General features: G+C 42.4%; 1 protein-coding gene across 2 annotated transcripts in view; it reads right to left on the bottom strand.

Moving 5' to 3' along the window:
* The window catches only part of MTM1 (myotubularin 1), a 45,049-nt gene extending 25,390 nt beyond the window's left edge, over positions 1-19,659 (bottom strand). The window contains exons 1-6 of one of the 2 annotated variants that reach the window (XM_061598463.1): positions 19,484-19,659; positions 11,068-11,148; positions 10,696-10,768; positions 6,770-6,864; positions 5,498-5,608; positions 3,276-3,377 (exon numbers count right to left, since the gene is read on the bottom strand). In XM_061598463.1, coding sequence (XP_061454447.1) covers positions 3,276-3,377; positions 5,498-5,608; positions 6,770-6,864; positions 10,696-10,768; positions 11,068-11,130 — 444 coding nt within the window. In that variant the 5' untranslated portion in view covers positions 11,131-11,148; positions 19,484-19,659. The remainder of the gene's footprint in view (positions 1-3,275; positions 3,378-5,497; positions 5,609-6,769; positions 6,865-10,695; positions 10,769-11,067; positions 11,149-19,483) is intronic. The other variant, XM_061598462.1, reaches the window with a different exon arrangement.
* Positions 19,660-21,977: the final 2,318 nt, after the last annotated feature.

The following is a 21,977-nucleotide window of genomic DNA, read 5'->3' on the forward strand; positions in this document are numbered from 1 at the left end:
GGAAACAGTCATTGTCCTGACCTTTGATTTTGAGTAGTTTTTGGCTATCATGTTTTGCAGCTATTGTCTGGCAAGTTGTCGGTGTTATTACATGAAAATTAGCATTTATGTAACACAGGAAAAAGAGAGAAATCAGTTTTGGAATTTTTCTCTGACTTAATATGTTTGTAATGTATAGCTCATGATTTTTAATGCATCTGAGAATCTCTGGGTGTGTTTGTGTACAGATGCTGGGTATACATTACACACACACTTTGCAGTAACACAACCATATCAAACATATTTCCATTAAAAAAAAGTTGTATGTTGACAATTTCAAAGCAGTATTTGATCAAGATCCTAAAAATGAGACAATTATATAACTAACGCTTTGTAACAAAGTGTAGCCAGGTGAAATGTTCTGTTCAGAGTTCCAGCTATTCCGCTTCACTCGCCTTCCCGTAGACAGTCAGCGTTCTGTGCACACTGAGCATGCTCAGTCCTCACTGGCCTGTTTAGGTTCCCCCTGCATTCCCAACCCCCACATGTGGGCAGTCACACAGGTGCCCAATGTAAGCTATATTAAAATCTTGGATTTCTCCATTCATTTCTATGGGCATCTCTCACTTCTGCTGCTGGGGACATGTAAATATAGCTTCTAGGTGTCAGTCAGGAAATTACCAATTCAGATATCAGCCTGGTTTGCACATCGAATTACACCATTGTTAAAATAAACGATGGTTTAATGTGAATGTCCATTGCTCATGCATGCTGCTGAAATCGCAGGCACTTCGCTCCTCTCTACTCTCTTAGCACTATGTCCACACATGGGCTCCTGGTTTGTTTCCCACAAAAAATTTGGAAAAAAAACATTTTTCCCCCAAAGTCATTTTTTTTGCTTTGTTTTTCTGAAAAATTGGGAAAATTGAAAAAAAATGATTATAAAATATTTCCTTCAGAATACGGAATAAAATGTGTAAGACAAGGTGTTGATACACTGACTCACCCCAAATGATTTCAAAAATCAAACAGAAAGACTTTTAAGTAAATCTACATACGGAATCTGATTGTTACAATTCCTATACACTGAGGACCATAAGAACACAAGTACACAAGAAGAGCCCCGCTGGATCAGGCCAATGTCCCATCTAGTCCAGCATCCTGTTATCACAGTAGCCAACCAGATGCCCCAATGGGAAGCCCGCAAGCAGGACCTGAGCACCACAGCACTCTCCCCTTCCAAGTTGTATGCTAAGAGTTAACTCTCAAATGCAAGAGTAAGATGCGTTTCTGCCTCTAGGAGACATTGCTACTGACACAAGAGAAGGAAAGAGCATTCTGCACCTTCTTTGCTTGTGGGCTTTCACTTGTTGGCATAGTTGGTGAAACTGTTTCTGTCCTCTTGAGTATGCCTCAAGCAACTGGGGGCAGATCAACACATTTAAAACACACCCCAAACTCATTTAAATCACATGACTTCCCCAAAGAATCCTGAGAACTCTAGTTTCCCACTCAGAGGGCTACAAATTCCCAACAACCATAACAAACTGTAGTTCCCATGATTCTTTGCAGGAGGTCATATGATTTAAATGTGCATTGGATGTGCTTTAAATGTATAGTGTGGATCTGCCTTGGAAGTGGGAGAAAGTACAGAGCAACACAGAAAAAAGCAGAAGCTGATAGTGAAAAGAGAAAATGAGACCAATTTAATTTAACATAGCATTCATTGAGCCTTTGTTCCCTCACCCCTCTTTTTCTCAGCAATTTCTATGGAAATGAGTGCTTTATGTCTGTTTGACACTGCAGAGCCATAATAATTTTCAGAATACATAATAATGTTCTTTGTTTTACTTTTGAAAGATATTTTTAGATGTTTTATTGCTTGTGCATTTGCCACATTGGGCTCCTTTGGGAGGAAGGGCAGGCTAGAAAATAAGTAAAACTAGTATTTATTTATTTATTTATTATACTTTTATACCGCCCCATAGCCAAAGCTCTCTGGGTGGTTTACAGTAACTAGTAAATAAATAAATATAATGTTGATGGTTTCTTGTTTTTCCTCATAAACTGGCAACACTAAAGAGATGCTAGATTCCTTACACTTCAGCAGCTTGCAGCTCAATTTGTAACAAAAAAAGGAAAAAGGAAATTTAATTTGTAATTGTTGTCTGAATAAACTATACTTTTAATATACCAAATATGTTAATTTTATAGGTAAACCAAGTTATATATAATTCATTTTATGTTCTTAAAGTAATAAAGTGGTGTTTCTTCTGTAAAGTGTGCTAAAAAATAGGTACTGCACATTTTTCAATTCCTCCCCAAATTTCCGTCCCCCCTCCTATGGAAAAAAACCTCTTTCCCCCCATCATTTCAAAATTTCCAAATATTTTACATCTCTAATTCCAGCTCAATCACTGAGATCATCAACACGAAACTGAGCCTTTGGTGTTATTGGCCCACTCCTGTGGAAGGCTCTTCCAATAAAGATTCAGCAGGCACCTTCTATATTAACTTTCAAACTTTTGCTGAAAGCTTCTTTGCCATCAGATTTATGCAGACAATTAAGGAAAAAAATCTGTAATAGTCAGTTGGTGATCTGTTTTAATTCTTGTATTATAATTGTAAACCACTTTAATATTTTTCACAAAATTGCAGTATACAAATATTTTTATAAATGTTAGCCCTATCCAGAGTAGACTCATAAAAATTAATGAGCATGACCAATTTAGGCCCATTAGCTTCAACAGGTTTACTCTGAGTAGGACTTAGTTGGATACAATCCACACACAGCAATCCAGCTCAGGGGTAGCTGGCATAAGTTGTGCTGGAGCAAGTGAAGCTGGTATAAAGTTCTGCTGCATCCAATTTCCGTTGAGCAGCCTCTGGGTTGGCTGAATGCTGGCTCAGCTGGGAGCTGCGCACAGGGACCAGAAAGTAAAAGCTTGCTCTCCCATATACTCCTATCAGGGAGTAAGCCCTCTCCATTGAGCTCTATTGTATTTATTTTCTTAGATGGACCCTCTTCCCGGCATAATTTTTGCCTGAATTCGGACATGCAGGAGCACTCTGAACACAAGTTGGTGTGCCCTAAGTTCCCTCACCTCCCACCTCCCCCGACACGCCCCTTTTGGGGCCTTACACTGGCTTATGCCGGCTTCACTTGTGCCAGCCTTGGCTGATCAAGCTGAGGGACTTACGCCATCATAGCCCAGCTGAGTCAGGACTCAGCTGGCGATCCGCCACATCTAATTTTTAGAAAAAATAAATAAAAATGTATAGTAGGACCAACTTACTGAGTTATACGACTGTGGAAAAGCACATTTGGTCAGGACCTCAAATATATCTCTTCTGCTGTGACCTTCTTGTTTCAATGCAAAGCGCAAATTTCTCATATCCTAACATTCAAACCAGAAAAAATTAAATGTAAAAAATGCAAAGCAAACACAGAGATGAGCAGACAAATCCATAAATTTCAAATGCCTTCTCTAAACTTGTTTATTCAGTTCAGTACTTCTGAACTTTCTTCAGTCCAAATATTGTGATTTTACTAGCTTACGGATCAGGCAACTTGCAGATGAAAAAAAAATTGAATTAAATCTGAAGTTTTTTATCAAGTATCAAGAGTTGGGTTTTTATACCAGCAGGCTAACAGACCAGGGATGCTTTAAGTTTCTGATGTTAACCAACCCTGTAAATTTAAATAAAATACTTAGATCCCTTTCCTAGGGTAAGGAAACACGGCTGAGTGGTTCAGCATATGCTCTGCATGCAATGTTCCCATGCATCAAACCCCAGCATCACCAGTTAGAGCTAGGAAAGACCCATCTGAAACCCTGGTGAGCCACTGACTATGTACAATAGTAGTGATGAACCAACGGTCTCACTCAGTATAGGGTAGCCTCCTGTATTCCAGATATATTTTAATCACAATTTTTTAAAAAATAGATGGTGATAACTATATGCAGCAGTGAAGCAGCATCTCAACCACCTCCTCAGCTTAAATACTCATACTGAAACAGTGATGCAATTTTATTATGCCTTTTCAGTCAGGATTTCCTGCTTTATCTCTGCCTTGCCAGCACGTCCCCCATCCACAAACTGCCAAATAGGCCTCAGAAGCTCCAAAAGGAGAAAGCCAGTTTCAACCAATTCTTGCATTCTACATCCCAGGCTTCAGACCTCCTTAGCCAGGTGGACTCCATGCTATGAGCAAGTGAGACTCACTAGGGAGTTTCAGCATAGCTCTGGGTAACACAGAACATACAGCAGGAAATAAGTGTGCTCCCATATGTTCCCCATAGACTCCAAGCAGGCACTTCTCTGGGTTCCTATGCTTGTGAGGCTAGGAAAATAGATACAAGGAAGACTTTTCTCTGTAGTGGCACCTTCCTTGTAGAAATCCTTACCCAAGGAAATCTATCAGGCCTGCTCACTTCAGTTTTTGACTGGTCTCAGATTGATTTCACTCCTTTCCTGGTTTTTTATTTTGGTTGGTCTATTTATTTTATTTAACAAAATTTATAAACCGGTTACTCAAACAGATGACTGTGCAGTTTGCAAAGGGCAATCTAAAATCCGTTACGATACTCAAAGACAAATAAAAAAAGCCAAGTGACTTATGCATACATCTGAAGTTGTTTTAATTTGATTGTATTAAATTGTATAATGCATTTTATAGCAGTATAACAAAAACAATAACATATACCATATAAAGAGAGATGGGACAGCAGGACCCATTTCATTGGCTCTGCTGAGAAACCAGTTTCATTTGGCTCCTCCTCTTCTTGAACTCCAGCAGATCATTATAGGAATTATTATGTGAAGAGCCAGTGTGGTGTAGTGGTTAGAGTGTCAGACTAGGACCTGGGAGACCAGGGTTCAAATCCCCACTCAGCTATGAAGCTTGCTGGGTGACCTTGGGCCGGTCACAGTCTCTCAGCCTCACTGACCTCACAGGGTTGTTCCGAGGACAAAACAGAAGACAAAAGGGAGGAGAATCATGTATACCACCCTGAGCTCCTTGGAGGAAAGGTGGGATATAAAGGTAAAAATAATAAATGAAATAAACGAGGCTCAAGTTTGTTTGCTTTCCTCTTTCTTTTGCATTGCTTTTTTCGTTTTGGATTGTGTCTTGGTTTGTAGAGCTGAGAACAGGGATAGTCTTGTTTTTATTGATGTATGTTGTACACCGCCCAGGGAACCATTGGTTATGGGCGGTCTATAAATGAAACTAACTAACTAACTAAATAAATAAATAAATTGATCTTACGTAAGCCACTCTGGGAGCCTTTCTGGTTGAGGTGCAGGATAAGAATACTTTTATTCCACAAACAAGCTGTATTGCAAGCTGCCTTAAGAGCCCTTGCAGCGCTGGTGGACAAGATACGTTTTTATTTAAAACATGTAGGACTATATTATTCAATATTTAGGAATCACCAAAATAGTTGATTTTCCAGTTCACCAGGCTGCAATATTTTCTACAACAATAAAAACTGTAAAGAATTTTAAATCTTACCTTACAAGTAATATCTAATCCATAGGAATTCTCTCCTCTGCTTGAAGCACCTCCCATTTTTTCAATCCTTGAAATTACACCCAAAGGAACATCCAATATTACCACTGGATCCTAGTTAAATAAAGGATAAAGCCATTATTTTTAAAAGGCCACTTTTTTATATCAAACATATGCCTATGTTTAAAATCTTACATTATGACCCAGATGCCACATTAATTTGCTGGAAACTACTTTCACATGATGAACAGGGACTCAACTTGCCAATCAGACAGGTAGTTCTATAAGCACCACTCAATACAAAAAGTAGTATGTTAAGATGCTGGGAAGAAATATTTAAGTTTGTACTACAAAACCAACTGCCCCAGCAGCAAATACACTAGGAAGTTACCTCAAAGCCTCCACCACCTTTCTCTCTTGCGCACACGCGTGCACGCGCACACACGTGCACTCTTCAGTTATAATACAGTGAAAACAAGACTCTTAGGCAAGGATGAAGCTTGATGAATTAAACTCTGTCAAAGATTGTTGAATAAACTATTCCAATTAGCTACAGGTAATCTCATCTCAATTCATCTTGGTGACCTAGTTCCAATCACAAGCATTTTGACAGAACTCTTAGGAGAGGAAAGTTGACTCACTCACAACAGTGTTCTAAATTGACTATAATATCAGTTGCACAATATTAAATTGGTCTATCTTATTTCATTTTTGTCCAAGTCCTTGTCACTGATCTCAGTTCAAAGAATTTAGCAAATATCTGCTACAGGGTATTTTGCACTGAAACCCAGGATCTTGGAGAATTGTGTTTCGTCCCACCATCAGCTGAAGAGGTCATAAAAATATAGGTTAGGGAAATACGTAACAGAGTCTGGAACAGATTCGGCTGCTTGGTTTGGGATGGGCTGCTGCACAGACTCAGAAGCATCACTGGGTTTGTACGCCATTTCTTGGAGCTGTAAAAAATGCCTTTCAGGGTCAGTTGCTTAGCTCTGTGTAAATGCTAAACAGTGTCTAAGACTTGGACTAAAATATATATTTAAGTTTAAAAAAGCATCCTCTGGGGAATCCCATTTTTCTTTCTGAGCTGTAGAATTGAGGGAAAATAGTATCCAATTCATACTGCATCTGGGCAACAAGATCTGGACAAATGTGTAATTCTGAACCTGGTAATTTCAACATCACTACCTGCAGCTATCATTCAGTTTAAACCAAACGATAAGCAGCTTTAACCAATTCATTCCATCACACAATATGCTAATATAGAGTATTTACCGATTCCACGCTCCTCAAGTACAGCCTGTAGTTTGTTATGTACAGTCTTCCTTTCACAGGGCCATTAAATGGGCACATGTAAATGACTTCCTTGTCTGTGGAAGGAACAGCAGTTATACTTTAAAAATTGCAATGTAGTAAAATGCTAATTTCTTTCTTAAAAGACAAAACAGCAAACACTGGTGTTCAGTTCAAAAAGTGGCAGAACTAAAGAAAGCGCTGGCTATACCAACATGCTGTACCACTTTATGCAGAAAAATGAAGATACACCGGACAGAAAGCAAAGAACCGAACAAGTAGTTCCGCGTGCCCAATGGGGCTTTGTTTTCAGGAACACAGAAAGTTGCCTTATGCCAGGTCAGACCATTGGTCCACCTAGTTCAGTATCAAATCAACTGATTGACTGATTGATTAATATTGCCTATACTGAATGACAGTGGTTCTCCAAGGTTCAGACGGGGGGGGGGCTTTGCTAGCCCTAACAAGTGATGGTAAGGATTGAACCCGGGACCTGCTGCATACAAAGCACACGTCGTGCCATTGAGTCATGCCCCTCTCCATATTGTTGTTGAGCAGCTTATGTTACATGAACAGCGGTCCTCTGACCCCAGTAGTGTAAGGAACATGATTTTGAAGCTTGCAGCATTTTCAAAAGCAGGATCTGTTAAGAGTCTGAAGTTTCACAGGGCATTCCAAACTACTGAACATGCTCCAAGTAGTTACCTGTGTCCTGTATGGACCATGTTTAATGGTCATTAACAGTCGCATCAAGTGATGACATGCATATGTGAAAATAGCCACCACAGGTCAATTACCACAGACAGAACTTCCATATCACCCAATACCAAGTAAGCATATCAGGTACATGTAAGCTACACGTTATGATAACAGTATTCAGTACTGGCTCCCTCTAGATCAGGGGTTCCCGAACTGTGGTCTGTGCACCACCTGTGGCCCGTGAGCTTCATTTAAGTGGTCTGTGGCATGCCTGCAGATTTGTGACTGAAGACAGCAGAAGGCTCATCCATTGCATTAAATATTCATATTGATTCAAACTGCATTTTATTACTTCCTATGTATTTTATTGCATTACAATATGAATTCTATGGAATAAAAAAATACAATGTGAAAGAAAAGTATAAGAATGTGTAAGAAATAAAAGCAGCAATAAAAAAAATGAAAAAAATAACGCAGCATCCTGCACAGTGCATGACAATTGCTATAACAGGCAAATATATATATATATATTTAATTACATGGTCTGCCAAGACCCTCAGGAATTTTTAAGTGGACTATGGGGGGAAAAGTCTGGGTACCACTGCTCTAGGTCTTTCCAAAACCCAGCTATGGTTAAATACACAACTACCAGCACATGTGCAACTAGATGGGGAGAATAATTAGTAACTTCAGCTCAGGACAGAAATTCCTTTTTTCCTGCATTATGAAGAACCAGGATCCACTGCTGACAACCTGAGAGAGACAGAAAGAGCAGGGGATTTGGGGATCAGATGGGCAGTGGGCTTGGGGTATGGGCCTTAGCTCAGTGGCAGAGCATCTTTTTCGCATGTGGAAGGTCCCAGGTCCAATGCCTGGCATCTCCACAAAGGGCTGGGAGAGATCCTCTCTGAAACCCCCAGAGCAGATGGAGGGAACCTTTGGCCCTCCAGATGTCGCAGAACTACAACTCCCCTTATCCCTGCCATTGGCCATGTTTGCTGGGGCTGATGGGAGCTGTTGTTCAGTAACATCTGGAGGGGTCAAAGGTTCCCCACCTCTGCCCTAGACAGCCACTGCCAGTTAGTGTAGACAGTAACAAGCTAGATGGCCCCGTGGGCAGCCTCGGAACACGGCAGCTTCCTCACGCTCCTGTGTTCTTGGTAGATGTGGCCTCAGGACACTAACCAGGGGGATAAAGAGTTAAGTGAGGAAAAACGGGCAAGGTGGGAGGACGAGAGCAAAGAGGAAAAGACTGACGAGAGACTGTGTGACTAGAAGAAGAGTGGGAAACTCAAGGGTGGAGCCCGATTCGTGACGGAGGTGTGCAGAGCTCACTGCTAGGTGGATTCCAGCAAGGAGGTGCAAGTGGCAAGAGGAGAAGTGCTGACAGCTACCACAAGAGTGGGGAGAACTCCAGATGCAGGAGGTGGCAGCAGTAAAGGAAAGGTGCAGGACTGGGTGAGTGGCACACTCAATGTCCCGTCATGCATGGAGGCAGGGGAATACATCCAAACGTGAACCTCAATTGACAACACGACCAGCAAGTGTACAGGAAATCGAGATTTATTGGTGCTTTGGCTCTTGGTACAGCCTCACAGTCCCTTCCCGGGGTAACAAAGGTTCATATCCCCCCCGAAGCATCACAACAAGAAGTCCTTTTCCATTGCTTCTGACTCGCCTTGTTCTGTGCTGAGCTCCTCTCCCAAGTCAGCGGCTGTAGATCCCCAAACTTCAGTCCAGGCCCAGTGCACTTAATAGGTTAGTGACAGGACCTCTCCAGCTTCTGAGCCTTGTGGTGTCCCCGTAGCTCCTTTCTCCAGTCTATGGAGTTTGGGGAGTGACAGGCTGAGTGGTCGTCTATGTAGGCCCTCCTTAGGACCCTCTAGAGCAGCCTTTCCCAACCAGTGTGCCTCCAGAGGTTGTTGGACCACAACTCCCATCAGCCTCAGCCAGCATTGCCAATGGTCAGGAAGATGGGAGTTGTGGTCCAACAACCTCTGGAGGCACACTGGTTGGGAAAGGCTGCTCTAGAGTCCCACCCAGCGAACCAGTTCTACGGTATCCTCTACCCAGAGGGCTGGGGTGGCAGGAGAAGCCTCTTGGCAGAGCCCCCATCTCTTGCTGCTAGCAAGGAAAGAAGCTTTAGAAGAGTTAAGAGACAGTTGACCTTCAGTCTTCTGCAGGCCAGTCTCCCTCCCCACCCTGCCTGCTGCCTGTGGGCTATTGAAGCACAGGAGCTCCTGGATCATTTCGCTAGTACTAGGTGGTAGCAGCTATTCCCTGCCTCACCTTTGCTGGGCTGGCTTCTAGAGAGACGGGCTGGAGCCTTCTTAAAAGGCACTCCTAGTAGAGGACATTCTGCCCAAGGCAATCCCCTGCGGTTCTTCACACTATCACTTACTCTTTAGGATTCGCAAGTGGTGCCTGTAACAAAATGTTGCAGTATATCCTCGTCCTTTACAGGTATGCTCCTGCTCAGGGGGTCGGTCTGCCAGCCAGCCAGCCGTGCCTTCTTCAGGGATACCATAACTGTCAGGATTTCAAGTAAGCCAATTCTCCATTCCTTTGGTTTTCCATTCTTTCTTTTCTATAACCGAGACTCTACATTTCGTGGATCCTGTGGTGTCCACTGAGCGTGCTCAATCCTCAACAGGCTGTTTTTTGGGGGGAGGGGACAGTCTCCTTCCACATACCTTAGTGTCGTCCCCCCCAAATCTTGATACCTTCCCTCTCTTATCCAGTGGCCCTGTTTTGGCTCCATTAGTGTCAGCTACGGGGACACTAGGTTGGCTGTTAGAGTGAATAATATAATAAACTTTGTGGAGTCATCCAACCAGAGTCTTTTCACTAGTGGGTACTGCAGAAGATGACACCTCTGACAGTGTCAGCACAGTTAAGGAACTGCAAACCATGCTCATGTTCATCTCCTAACTGAGAATGCCTCACTTTCACCCACAGCTCCACCATGCAAGCTAGATGTTCTTTTGTATGTGTCTCTGGCAAAAGGCCCAAAGGATACAATAAAAGGACAAGCTAATTTCTCCCTGAAGTACTAGATCTTGACATCCTGGAGTTTATTTTTTGTTTTGTTTTACCATGGGAGAGCATTCAAACATATTGTCCTCTACCTGCCCTGTTTCCTGATGGTTCTGCACATTTGAACTGACTCTTGGAACATTTGATTATGCATCTCCGGTCTGTGGTTTTACCTGTGCCTCTAGACTCCCCAGGCAGACGAGGTATTTCTTCATTTTGTTCCCAGTTAGTTCCATCTTTCATAGGCTAAGGGGAAAATAACGGTATCAAAAGAGGAACCAATTATGTCATGGAGTTTTGGCAAAATCCTATACATGCAAACCTCATACAACAATCAGAACAGGAACTAGGAAAGTACACAGAGCTCTAACTCACTCTTTAAAACTTAAAACTAAGCAAAACATAAATTACGAAACTAAAGACACTAGGAACAATTTCAATTCTCAAGCACAAAACTAACAATGAAGAGCTTCAGAGACAGATGTCTAGAATTAAAACAAACAACAACAAAGGGCTTAAAAGTTTAAATCGGCAAATATACTTGCCTTTTTAAATGAGGAGCTCTCCAAGGAATTTGAGTTGCATCTAGGTGTTGATGAGGAGGCCATAGTCGGGGGGGGGGGGATCTGTCAAGAAAGCAGGCACACGGGATGCAAATTTTAGTCAGATTGCATACATTATTAGATTCAAAGGCTGGATGATTTTTGCAAACTTTTCAAGGGTGGGAAGAAAATATTATTTCAATAATGTCTCACTTTTACTCATTATAATCACAATATGGGATGGCTTCCAAAATTTCACACGCTCTCAAACTAAATGTTATTTGGAAAGTGAATTAAAACATTAGAAGCAGTTCCAAAAATGGTAGACAGCCAGGCCAGCACAATCCTTAAACAATGGAGGTTTCCGGGGAAGGGGACGGGGGGAAATCAGTTTAAAAAAATTTTTTAGCCAAGTTAAATACATACATTGAAAACAGCAGTAAGCTTCCAGTTCTAAATTCCTCCATTCCTTAAGTGAAACAGTTACAAGATGAGTGTTTGCCACCTCCCTGAACAGACTAGCTTAAATTGCAATGCTAGTTTTGATTAAGAGGAGGAAGCACATTGGTGGATTTGGAATTGAGGTGTGGGGATTAAATTCTCCTGATGTGATAACTCCCACTACTGGCAGTGTGCTTTTCCCTATTCTGGAACCACACTGTGCTTAACTTCCAATGATCTTATGGTCGCTTAGAGAGTGAGTCTTTGGAGCTCTCAGATTCCTCATGAGACAACCTAATCTCGTTGTCAAAAAGCTCCTGAGAGATAATAGCACTAACAGTGATTAAATGTTATCATTTCCAAATTGTTGTCCTATTACAACACATAAAACAATATTTAACACTCTTCCAATACATCATCACAGCATAAGAACAAAGGAAACTGCCTGAGTCAGAGCAACAGTCCATCTAGCTCAGTATTGTCTGCCATGTCTGCCAGCAGGTCTCCAATATTTCAGGCAAGGTTCTCTCCCAGCTCTACCTGGAGATGCTGAGACTTTCTCCATGCCAAGCGGATGCTCTGCCACTGACCTATGGTCCTTCCCCGTAACTACCAATCCTAACTACCACCATTTAAGGTACTACCACAGTAAGCTCACACGTTTATGTCCATATTACAGATGGAGTACTGAGGCTGAAAGACAGTGGTTTGTTTAAGGCAGCCATCCCTGACCTGGTGTCTTCCAAATGTTTTAGACTACAACTTTCATCATCTCTGACCACTGGCCATGCTGGCAGGGACTGATGGAAGCTGAAACACTTGAAGGGCACCAGGCCAGGAAAGGCTGCTTAAGATGTGAACTCCTGGAAGAGACAATATTTGAACAAGAACTTCCTGGTTCATAGCTCAGTTTCTTAACCACTATGCTACACTACATTTTCATGAGAGATGCTGAATGCAATCCTAGATCCACTTACCTTGGACTGGATTAAGCTTCCTTAAAAAAGTGGGGAGTTGCATGCCAAGAAACTGAACATTTTTCTATTTTCTTCTTCTTATGTCCTGCTTGTCACCCGGTATACTGCAGCTTTTTTTTTTTTACTATTACCACTTGCTTTATTGTTTTAACATATGACATGGTTATATCCTCTGCTAGGCACTCTGGGTGGGACCAAAGATGTGGGCTATAACTTATTTTATACATATAAATAAAATAAACGTCCATAAGATAGCTCTAAAGTTAAGAACTACAGTGCTTAGGTGGATTGTATTCTGGCTTGCATACAGTACACACCCGGTAGAAACGTATTTCCAAATAGCACCCTAAGAGTTTTGCCATCTTAAGCGTTCAGATCCAATACTGACATTGCTATGTAAAACACAGACTTTTTCTCCCCGTAGCACAGATTACACAAGTTGTTTCTGGAAAGGTGCCGAATCAAGATTGTGGCAGAATCCGAAATGGTACTCTATCCAGCATCTTAAAATAGTTGAAACTATCCAATTATTAAGGAGCAGTCACTGCCATTCCAGAGCTTATTTCTACTATTTTAAAACAGTTTCCTGAAGCTATGCATCCCTGTCTCTACAGGGGTCGATCATCAATAAAGGGGGCTTCAGGAATCCCCATTATATACATCCCTCAACAGAAACTGCTTGCATTTTAAGTAATGTACTTCATAAATTATTCTTGGAAATATAGCTCTTTACTACTGTTCAGATCTTTTCCCCTGAAAAACCTAAGGCTAGTAATATATCTCAGTATCTAGTAACCAACATTTTCTAGATGCCATTAAATAAAGCAGGATGCTTATGGGAAGATTCAGCTACAGCTCCTACCCCCAACAGCCCTGTTAACCTTTTAGTCATGCAGATCCATGGCTTGCTGCCTTAAAGGAACCTTTCCACACTGATTTGCTTATCACACAACCCATGCCTGTATCTGCTCTGGAACCCCTGTGTTTTGCAGAAGATGCGAGAACAAGTTCTAAGCAAATGTGCACAGCCAGTTCCCGTGGCAGACATTCCAGAGGCCAGCCCCCTTTGGCTGACAACTGCCCTGTGTGAACTAAAGATGCAGCTTAGAAGATATCCCAACATTTTTCTTTGCTGCTCATTACAAGAAGATCAGGGGCAGCAGCCAAAGTGTCTCTGAGGGAAACTTGCCAGCCCTATTGAAGCTTCCAATGAACCCCAAGGGTCCCCAAAACACAGACTGAATGCCTCCAATAGAGACCGGGACCAACAAAGACAACAATTCCAAAATGGGACCAAAAAGAGACAGGTCACATCCACACCATACATTTCTTGCACATTCATACCAATGATGGATTCTCCCCAAGAATTCCGGGAACTGAAGTCTACCCCTCACAGAGCTACAATTCCTAGGACCCTCAGCAAGCTGCAGTTCCTAGGATTTTTTGGGGGGGAAGCCGTATGTTTTAAATATATGGTGTGGATGTGACCAGTAACAAAAGCCCTGTGCAAGACTCAGCAGGCAGAAGACTGAGGGAGTTGCAAAAAAGGCAACATAAAGTGGCAAAACCTTGCATCGTTTTGGAATTCTGGAACAAGATCCTGTGGATCCTGAACAAAATTCAGCCTATTAAAATATTCTGGAATACAACACTTACTTCAAGCAAATGAAAACTGTTCTGCTACCATGGCAAAAATGTGTATGCTGAGATCTCTTTATTTGCTTGGCAACAGCAAGTCCTTCCCCTGAATGCAGGCCCATCCTTTCAGGATGACAGTGCAGTAATGCCTCTGAAAAACAATTCACTCTGGGACTGTGAACCAGGAATTGAATGACCCGAGGAATAATATCAAACTGTACATTAACTCCGCTGGGAATAGTTCCAACCCCACAAGTCTCTGCAAGATTCCTACTGAACATCTTGTGGAATAAATTATATCTGTGCATGATCCTGAGATGCCAATGAGCCTGAGGCAAGTAGACAGATGCTTCTTTTTCTAACTTTAGACACTGTAAGTGGTCGTCCTTGAAGAACCTGTGCTCTCTTGAGAGTAACTTGTCTGACTGTAGATTTTTCATGTTTTGGACAATTCAATAATACCACAGCCTTGTATTTTAATAATGTTCCGATTATTGCTAGCTTATCTCCATTCATGTTTCTCAGATGTTCATTGTACTGTGAAGCTGAAATTAAACTCGATAGTAAAGAGAGAGAGATGAAGCCAGATGCAAAAGGAACAACTCTTACTCTCTCCAACTGTCACTCTGAGCCTGTTTCAGAACGAAGATCGGTATCATCAGCATCCTTCAGAGCGGTTGCTGAGCCTCAGATTTCTGACTAACTGCTTAGACCAGCTGGCAATGTCAGACTAGTTCAGGAGATACATCTAGGACAGGACAACCTAGCTAAAGGTTTATTGTTTCTTTCAAACCTAGGTGCCTTCAAAACAACTTTGCATTTGTCCAGTAGCCCAGTTTCAACTCTACTCCACAGGCTGGAAATCCTCTGACCTAAAAGGCTACACCATTCTTAATAACCACTACCAGCAGCTTGGTGACACAATTACTCATTTTCTGCAATCTACCGTTTGCTTCCAACCACGGTTAGGAATCACTTCCACCAGGAAATAAAAAGATAATGCTTTTTCAAATATTTTTAGTTCTTAAAAACAAGCAAATGCTTCTTTAAAGAGCAATTTTAATAAGTTTCTTTGGCCTAAAAAACGAATACTGCATTCAACATCTGTCCGTGTATAATCAAGCCTCAACCAATATACAGTAGGTAGTGAGCAGTCATCTAGTGTCACTGAATTATGGGAAGAAAATAGCAAGATGCTACTGGCTCCTTTTTAACATGGCCTTTGCAGAGGGGAGAAAAGTGAAGAAGCCCCTGCTTCAGAAGTAAAAGTAAAGCAAGATCCAAAGGCATTGCAAACTAGATGATATTGACTGAAAACCTACTTGAGGGGGGGAGTTATTAAATGTCTGTCCCAGATCCTCTTTCAGAAAACAAGTAGAAAAATTAAGATGCAATTAAGAAAAACTTATCATCCATCTTCTTCAGCAGTTGCTTAAAATAGTTTTACAGAAGAGGGAAAGGAATTTCTTGTCAAGCCTCAGAACCCAATACTAAAAATCAACTGTACTGTACAAAAATAGTTAAGTTTCAAGCAATAGTTGAATCCCCAAAACCAATCTGCATGATCTTTCAAAATTTTGGAAGGCAATACTAAGCTGTCTCAAGAAATTATATAAAACCAAATAAAATAATATTTGAGCAAAATAATAGGCCACTCCCAAAACATCATTTAACTAACTCCACTGGATTGCTATTAAAATTTTGCATCCTATACTAGCTGTTTAAAATACTATATTTTTCATCCAGTCAAAACATTACAGAATATCAAGTTACATGTACCAAGAAACAACTTTCTAGAGCTAAAAATAGTCTGAAAAAAAACTGAAGCTAAAATTCAAACTCGAACAACTTTGTATTAGTAAACTCTGGCCAAGGACTTTATTCTCCTGATGCTTATTTTTGCAGACTCCAGCAATGTGAATAAAAAGTAACCTCCTGTATGAAAGGCTCTACCTCACTCACACACCTGACTCAGAAGAGACCAAGGAACTTCAAGACTCCAGCACTCAAATGGCAACTGAGGTTGCACAGTTCCGTAGGGAGACAAATGCTACAGTGGCCACACAAGACATTAACACACTTAATTTGGGCATGGAAGTGACTTCTGAGAGTCAGCCCTAATGCTACTATTTTCACCAGGAATGTGTGACTGCAATATGTGAATGTGTATACAGCAGGATGGAAGGTAATGTTATGGGGCGGCTAAACAAACCGTTAACAAACAAACAACATTTTAACTGTGCTTGGCTAGCTATCAAAACATTGTAGAAATGTGGCACCACAGAACAAAACAGTTACAACTTGGCACCTGCAATAATTAAGTTTAATTACTTTCAGGGTTTTTTTATTTCTAGCTGTGGGCTACCTTGCATGCTTACCCAGCATAACAATGCTCTTCCTCCACATGTGCACACACACACGCCGTGACATATGATGTCATACAGAATTGTTTTAAATTGTCTTAAATTGTGTTTTAAATTGTTTTTAAAATATGTGTTTTAAATTGTATATTTGTTTTAATGTTTTTGGTTGCTGTAAACCGCCCAGAGAGCTTCGGCTATGAGGCAGTATACAAGTGCAATAAATAAATAAATAAAAGGGTGGGGAACCTTTTTCTGCCCAAGGTCCTCTTTCCCTTGTGGGCAATCTTCCAGGGCCAAAGACTGATATGGGTGGAACAACAGATGCAATTCTTACCTTTGTACAGAAGACAGCATTCCAGCCCCTGCGAAAGCCAGAGCTTTCGAGGCACACCCCCCCTCCCTCCTCCATTCCCTGCGAAAGCACTTGAGAACAGGGATGGGGAGAAGTGTGACCCAGGGAGGAGGCATGCTACGAAACTCTCTCCCAAGGGCCAAACAGAGAGGCTTCAAGGGCCGCATGTAGTCCCTGGGCCTCCCACCCCTGCCATTCAATTTCTGTAGTCTTGTTGCCAGGTGAGATCCTGAATGGATGCCATGCAAGTGTAGCAGGGGGAATGCCCATACCTATTCCTCTACCATAAGAGGAGGATCACTAGGCCTAACAAGCAGGTGAACCAGCCATGAGATTAGAAGACAGAAGCAGACTGGAAATTAGATTTCCAGTTAGATTTCCCTCCTCTTGTCTATCAAGTACCACGCCTAGAAGATAAGACTGAGAAAACATGTCATGGAAAGAATGGCATCCTCCCACAACTGGAGAGGTGGCCAACATGGTGGGTTCCAGATGTAGCTGGACTCCCGACTCCCAACCAGTACATCAGTTCCAGCCAGTACACTCAACAGATAGGGATGGTGTAAGTTTAGAGTCCAACAACATCTGGGGGGCCACACGTTGGCAATCCCTGCACTAATGACATGTGACTTTTTTCAACATTCATTTTATGACAAAGTTAAGTTGCATCGGCATCACAGTAAGACACAACCTGAAGCAAGCAAGTAAACCAGTGAGCAGGGTTTAAATACAAGCTATGTTTGCAAGATTTTGACTTCAGTTTGGTATCAGAGATTGTGACTGTGAAATCAAACACTTCTTTTTTGACAAGTTTCCACGTGGAGGAAAAGGAACTTATGAAGCAATATATGGGTCAGGGAAAGAGAGAATGTAGTTTATAAGGCAGACCAAAGGATGATGGCATCCCAAACACACAGTGTTGCAATATATCTCAATACTCAAAATTTAGAATAAAGAGATGCTGGTTCTAAGATCTCCTTGCATTACATCACCCTCTTCTTACCTCCCCTATGAGTGCCATTGCTGTTTTGAACCTAAGCAGCAAAACCACCATGCTGTGAGAAGACCTTATACTCGTTATGCTACGCAAACCTTATGTGCCAAGTCTCCTTTGAGCCCACTTAAAGCAAGACTCAAGTGAGGGTTTCTAAAAGTTTGTGGGAGAAAGAAATGGGAGGGATTGTAGCTCAGTGTCAGAACACATCCTTGGCCCGGAGAAGGTCCCAGGTTCAATCCCAGGCATCTCTAGTTAAAGGATGAGGTGATGGGAAAGGCCAGAGACCCTGGAGAGACCCTGCCAGTCAGAATAGACAACACTAGACTGGATGGATAAGTAGTCTACCGTGGTGTAAGGCAGCTTCTTATGTTCCTTAGAGGTACAAAACATCCCCTGGCCTAGCCAAAGCAAAATGGGGTGAAAGGAGAATTCAGTCCTAGGCTGAGAGTTAAGGGAACGATAACCAAGAAAGAACTACTATTTAATATAAGAAGGCAGTACAATCTATGGGAGTGCAGATACCAGACGTACCTTGGGATGGAAGGTAGGGGGAAAGGGTATGAAGAAGTGAAACTGAGGAGATCTGCACAAAAGGAATGGCAAAAAACTTAAGAGATAAATCAACCAAGTACGTTGATATGGAAATGAAAAAAAATAATAATTGGAAGGAGCTCTTATTTAATGTGAGTGGGAGAATGCTATATATGGACAATATTCATCTGTGAGGTACGCCTGGGGAAATGGTGAAGTATGTGAAATCCAGAGGCACATTAAGATGTTAAAGCAGACAGAACATGTATGGGGGAATTGGTTGTGTATGTGTGAGAGAGGCGGTGAAGCTGGGAGGAGTGGTGTTGTACAATTATGTTTGAAAAAGAAGTTTATTTTTATTTAGTTTAGTTATTGTCACATTTATATCCCACCTTTCCTCCAAGGACCTCAAAGTGGCGTGCAAACATCCTGATTTCCCCCTCCTGATTTTATCATCACAACAACCCTGTGAGGTAGGTTAGGCTGAGAGGCAGTGATCGGCCCAAGGTCACCCAGTGAGCTTCATGGCCGAGCCTGGATTTGAACGCTGGTCTCCCAGGTCCCACCCCAACACTCTAACCACTACACCACATTTGCTAAGATGGGTTGGAGAGGAAGGAAAGGAAAACCCATGAAATGGAACAAGGGCACGCCTTTAACTGGCAGGGGGACTGGCGAGGCAACAGCATAAGCATGACTGAACTGACCACCCAATCTCAATCCTTTTCCCAGGCCTGATCTCAGGCTAAGCACAGATAAAAAATGTGGTAGAGGCCTGAAGCAGCCCAGTGGGCTATATACCACTTCAGGCTGCAGAGGCCGGGGGGAGGGAATGTCATCTCTGAATGCTAATTTTCGCGTTTAAATGAAATGCTCTCCCCGCAAGGAGAAAGCCGGCGCCTCCTCTCCCCTTGAGGTGCTGGATTTCTACTTGCAGCAGGAAGCTGTCACTGTTTTAACGCAATTAACACTCTGACACACTCACACCCTCTCCATTATCTGCAGTCTGAAGTTGGGCACCCCCTCCCCCACGGGGAGACCAGGCCTCAACCCCCCCTTTTCCACCAACCCCACCCCCAATCACGGAGGAACCCCTCCCCCGTCTCCCACACACACTCACCGAGCGCAAGCGGCGGCCTCGTCGCCTTCGTTGTTATCGTCGCGAGCCGCCCTCCCCTCAGCCCTCTTTTTTTTCTTTGAATCACGTGATAACAGCTGACAGGAAACGGCCGCCCTCTTTCGAGGCCCGAGCGAGAGTTTCCGCGCCTGGGAGAAAGGGCTGGAGGAGTAGGAGGAGAGAAGAGCAATGAGCAAAGCTGAGGTTGCTGGGAGTTGTAGTCCGCTTGACCTGCGTCCGTGCGTCATACGCCCCCATTTCTTTCCACCCTCCCGGTGGTTGTCGGGAGATGTAGGCTGTGTATACACTACTGTTTAAGCCGTTACAAAAGCTCATTTCCCCTCTCCTATTCCAAAGAATCCTGGGAAATGTAGTTCCTTGCTCACAAAGCTACAATCCTCAACGCTCTTAACAAACTACAGATCCTAGGATTCTTGGGGCGGGGGAATGTGCTTTATAACGTGTACACAGCTTCACTTTTTAAAACACTTGGCTTTTATGAGGGGCTTTGGAAGCTTGTCTCAGCTGCACAGCAAAAATGGCTTCTGCTAGTAATAAGAACATAAGAAGAGCCTGCTAGGTCAGGCCAGTGGCCCATCTGGTCCAGCATCCTGTTCTCACCGTGGCCAACCAGATGCCCCAGGGAAGCCCGCAAGCAGGACCTGACTGCAAGAACACCCTCCTGACTTGTGATTCCCAGCAGAGCTTGGAAAAGTTACTTTTTTAAACTACAACTCCCATCAGCCCCAGCCAGCATGGCCACTGGATTGGGCTCATGGGAGTTGTAGTTCAAAAAAGTAACTTTTCCAAGCTCTGATTCCCAGCAACTGGTAGTCAGAAGCATGCTGCCTCTGACTCCGGACGCAGAGCATACCCATCATGGCTAGTAGCCAATACCCTTTTCCTCCAAGAGAAGTGGAAAAGATATAGGGGGGTGATTGGCATTAGGGCAGTTAGGTGTTTTTAGACTAGATTTTAGACAGATTTTAGATGGGGAGTGACCTCTACAGAGGCTGGGTAATGTTTTTCTTCACTTCAAAATGTAGTAAGCCAAGCCAGCCAGGTTTGGGAGCGGGGGATCTTCTCTTCATGCTTTGGAGGAGGTGGCCTGGACTTTTTGCCCCAAAGGCCTGCCCTGAGGACACCACTGATTGGAGGGACGGTGGAGTGCGATGTCCATGTTTGCTTGGACATAAGTTGGAAAGATTTACACTCCCAAGTAAGAAATGCACCCATGTGTTACAAAATGCTTCATATTCCAAGTGGCTGTTACAATATGTAACCCTTATATATTTAGACTTTTTTACTGATGCGGTAATACTTTTTCATTCATTGCTTTTGAGACAGGCTTTGATTCTGGTTTGTAGGTGCACCTTTTAAAATAAAATAACGTGACGTTTACAATTTATTCCTGTAGCTGGGTAACGCAGAACAAAATTATACATAGATGCTGACACATAAAAATCTAACTACTGCAATTACTTTGTCATTACTGAGTAACTGAATTAGGTAAGAGATAGATGTTAAAGACAACACAAATCCTCCCCCTTCCGTTCTGTAATGCGTAGCCCAGACAGGTATTACAGGAATAGATTCTGGCTATTTCTGCAACAACAGAAGTGATGGACAGCTCATGAAAATGCTGAGAGTGTTTGTGTTGCACCAGTTCACATGTTACATTTCCACACACCATCCTGCATCTAGAGAGAGCTTGTGACTGCATGGAAGGAGGGGAGGGGAGAAACAGGCAACTTGCACGTATGAAATTTGCTTTTTAATTTTAGTGGATATTTTAGGATTGTTTTTGATTTTCATACTAATAGCTGCTTAGAGTTTTCTTGTAAAAGAAAGATGTTTCTTAAAATAAAACAAGTCTGGTGTCTTTTTGAGTTCTTTTATATTCTCTATTTTTCTTTTCTTCCATATAGTTTCACAAGCATACACTGACATATACAAAAAAAAATATCCCACTCCATACTGCTCCCCAACTTATGCATGCTTCCCTCTCTCCCCGTTCCTTTTTCAGACTCATGTCTGTGTGCTGACCTCAATTCCTCAGCTGCTAGCTTCATCCTATTTAAAGCCCACTTCCCCACCTTGTCCTTTTACAGCACAGATTCCCAGCTGAATTCATATCTGCATAGTTGAAGTAAGCATTAGAGGCAGCAGTTTGAGGCCCAGGCAGGAGAAATGTAGAAATTGCCAACAAGAAACACAGACTCAGTGAGATGACCTGGCTTAGTGTAAATCTTCATACATACAGATCTTTGACATATGCTATCAAAAATGTGAGAATAATTTTTCTCCTTCTCCCACAATATTAGAAATCAGAGCCATCTACTGAAGCTAGTTGGCAGGAGGATCAGGATGTGGGTCCTAGAATTCCACCTGCCACATTCACCGTGGCAAGTATTCCATGCCATTCCAGCATGTGTGACAAGCTCCAGCATTCCTCCCGACCTTGGAATTGGGGAGGAAACAGTATTGCTCCAACTGT

This window comes from Rhineura floridana, chromosome 16 (genome assembly GCF_030035675.1).
Source record: "Rhineura floridana isolate rRhiFlo1 chromosome 16, rRhiFlo1.hap2, whole genome shotgun sequence".
NCBI classification, from domain to species: Eukaryota; Metazoa; Chordata; class Lepidosauria; order Squamata; family Rhineuridae; genus Rhineura; species Rhineura floridana.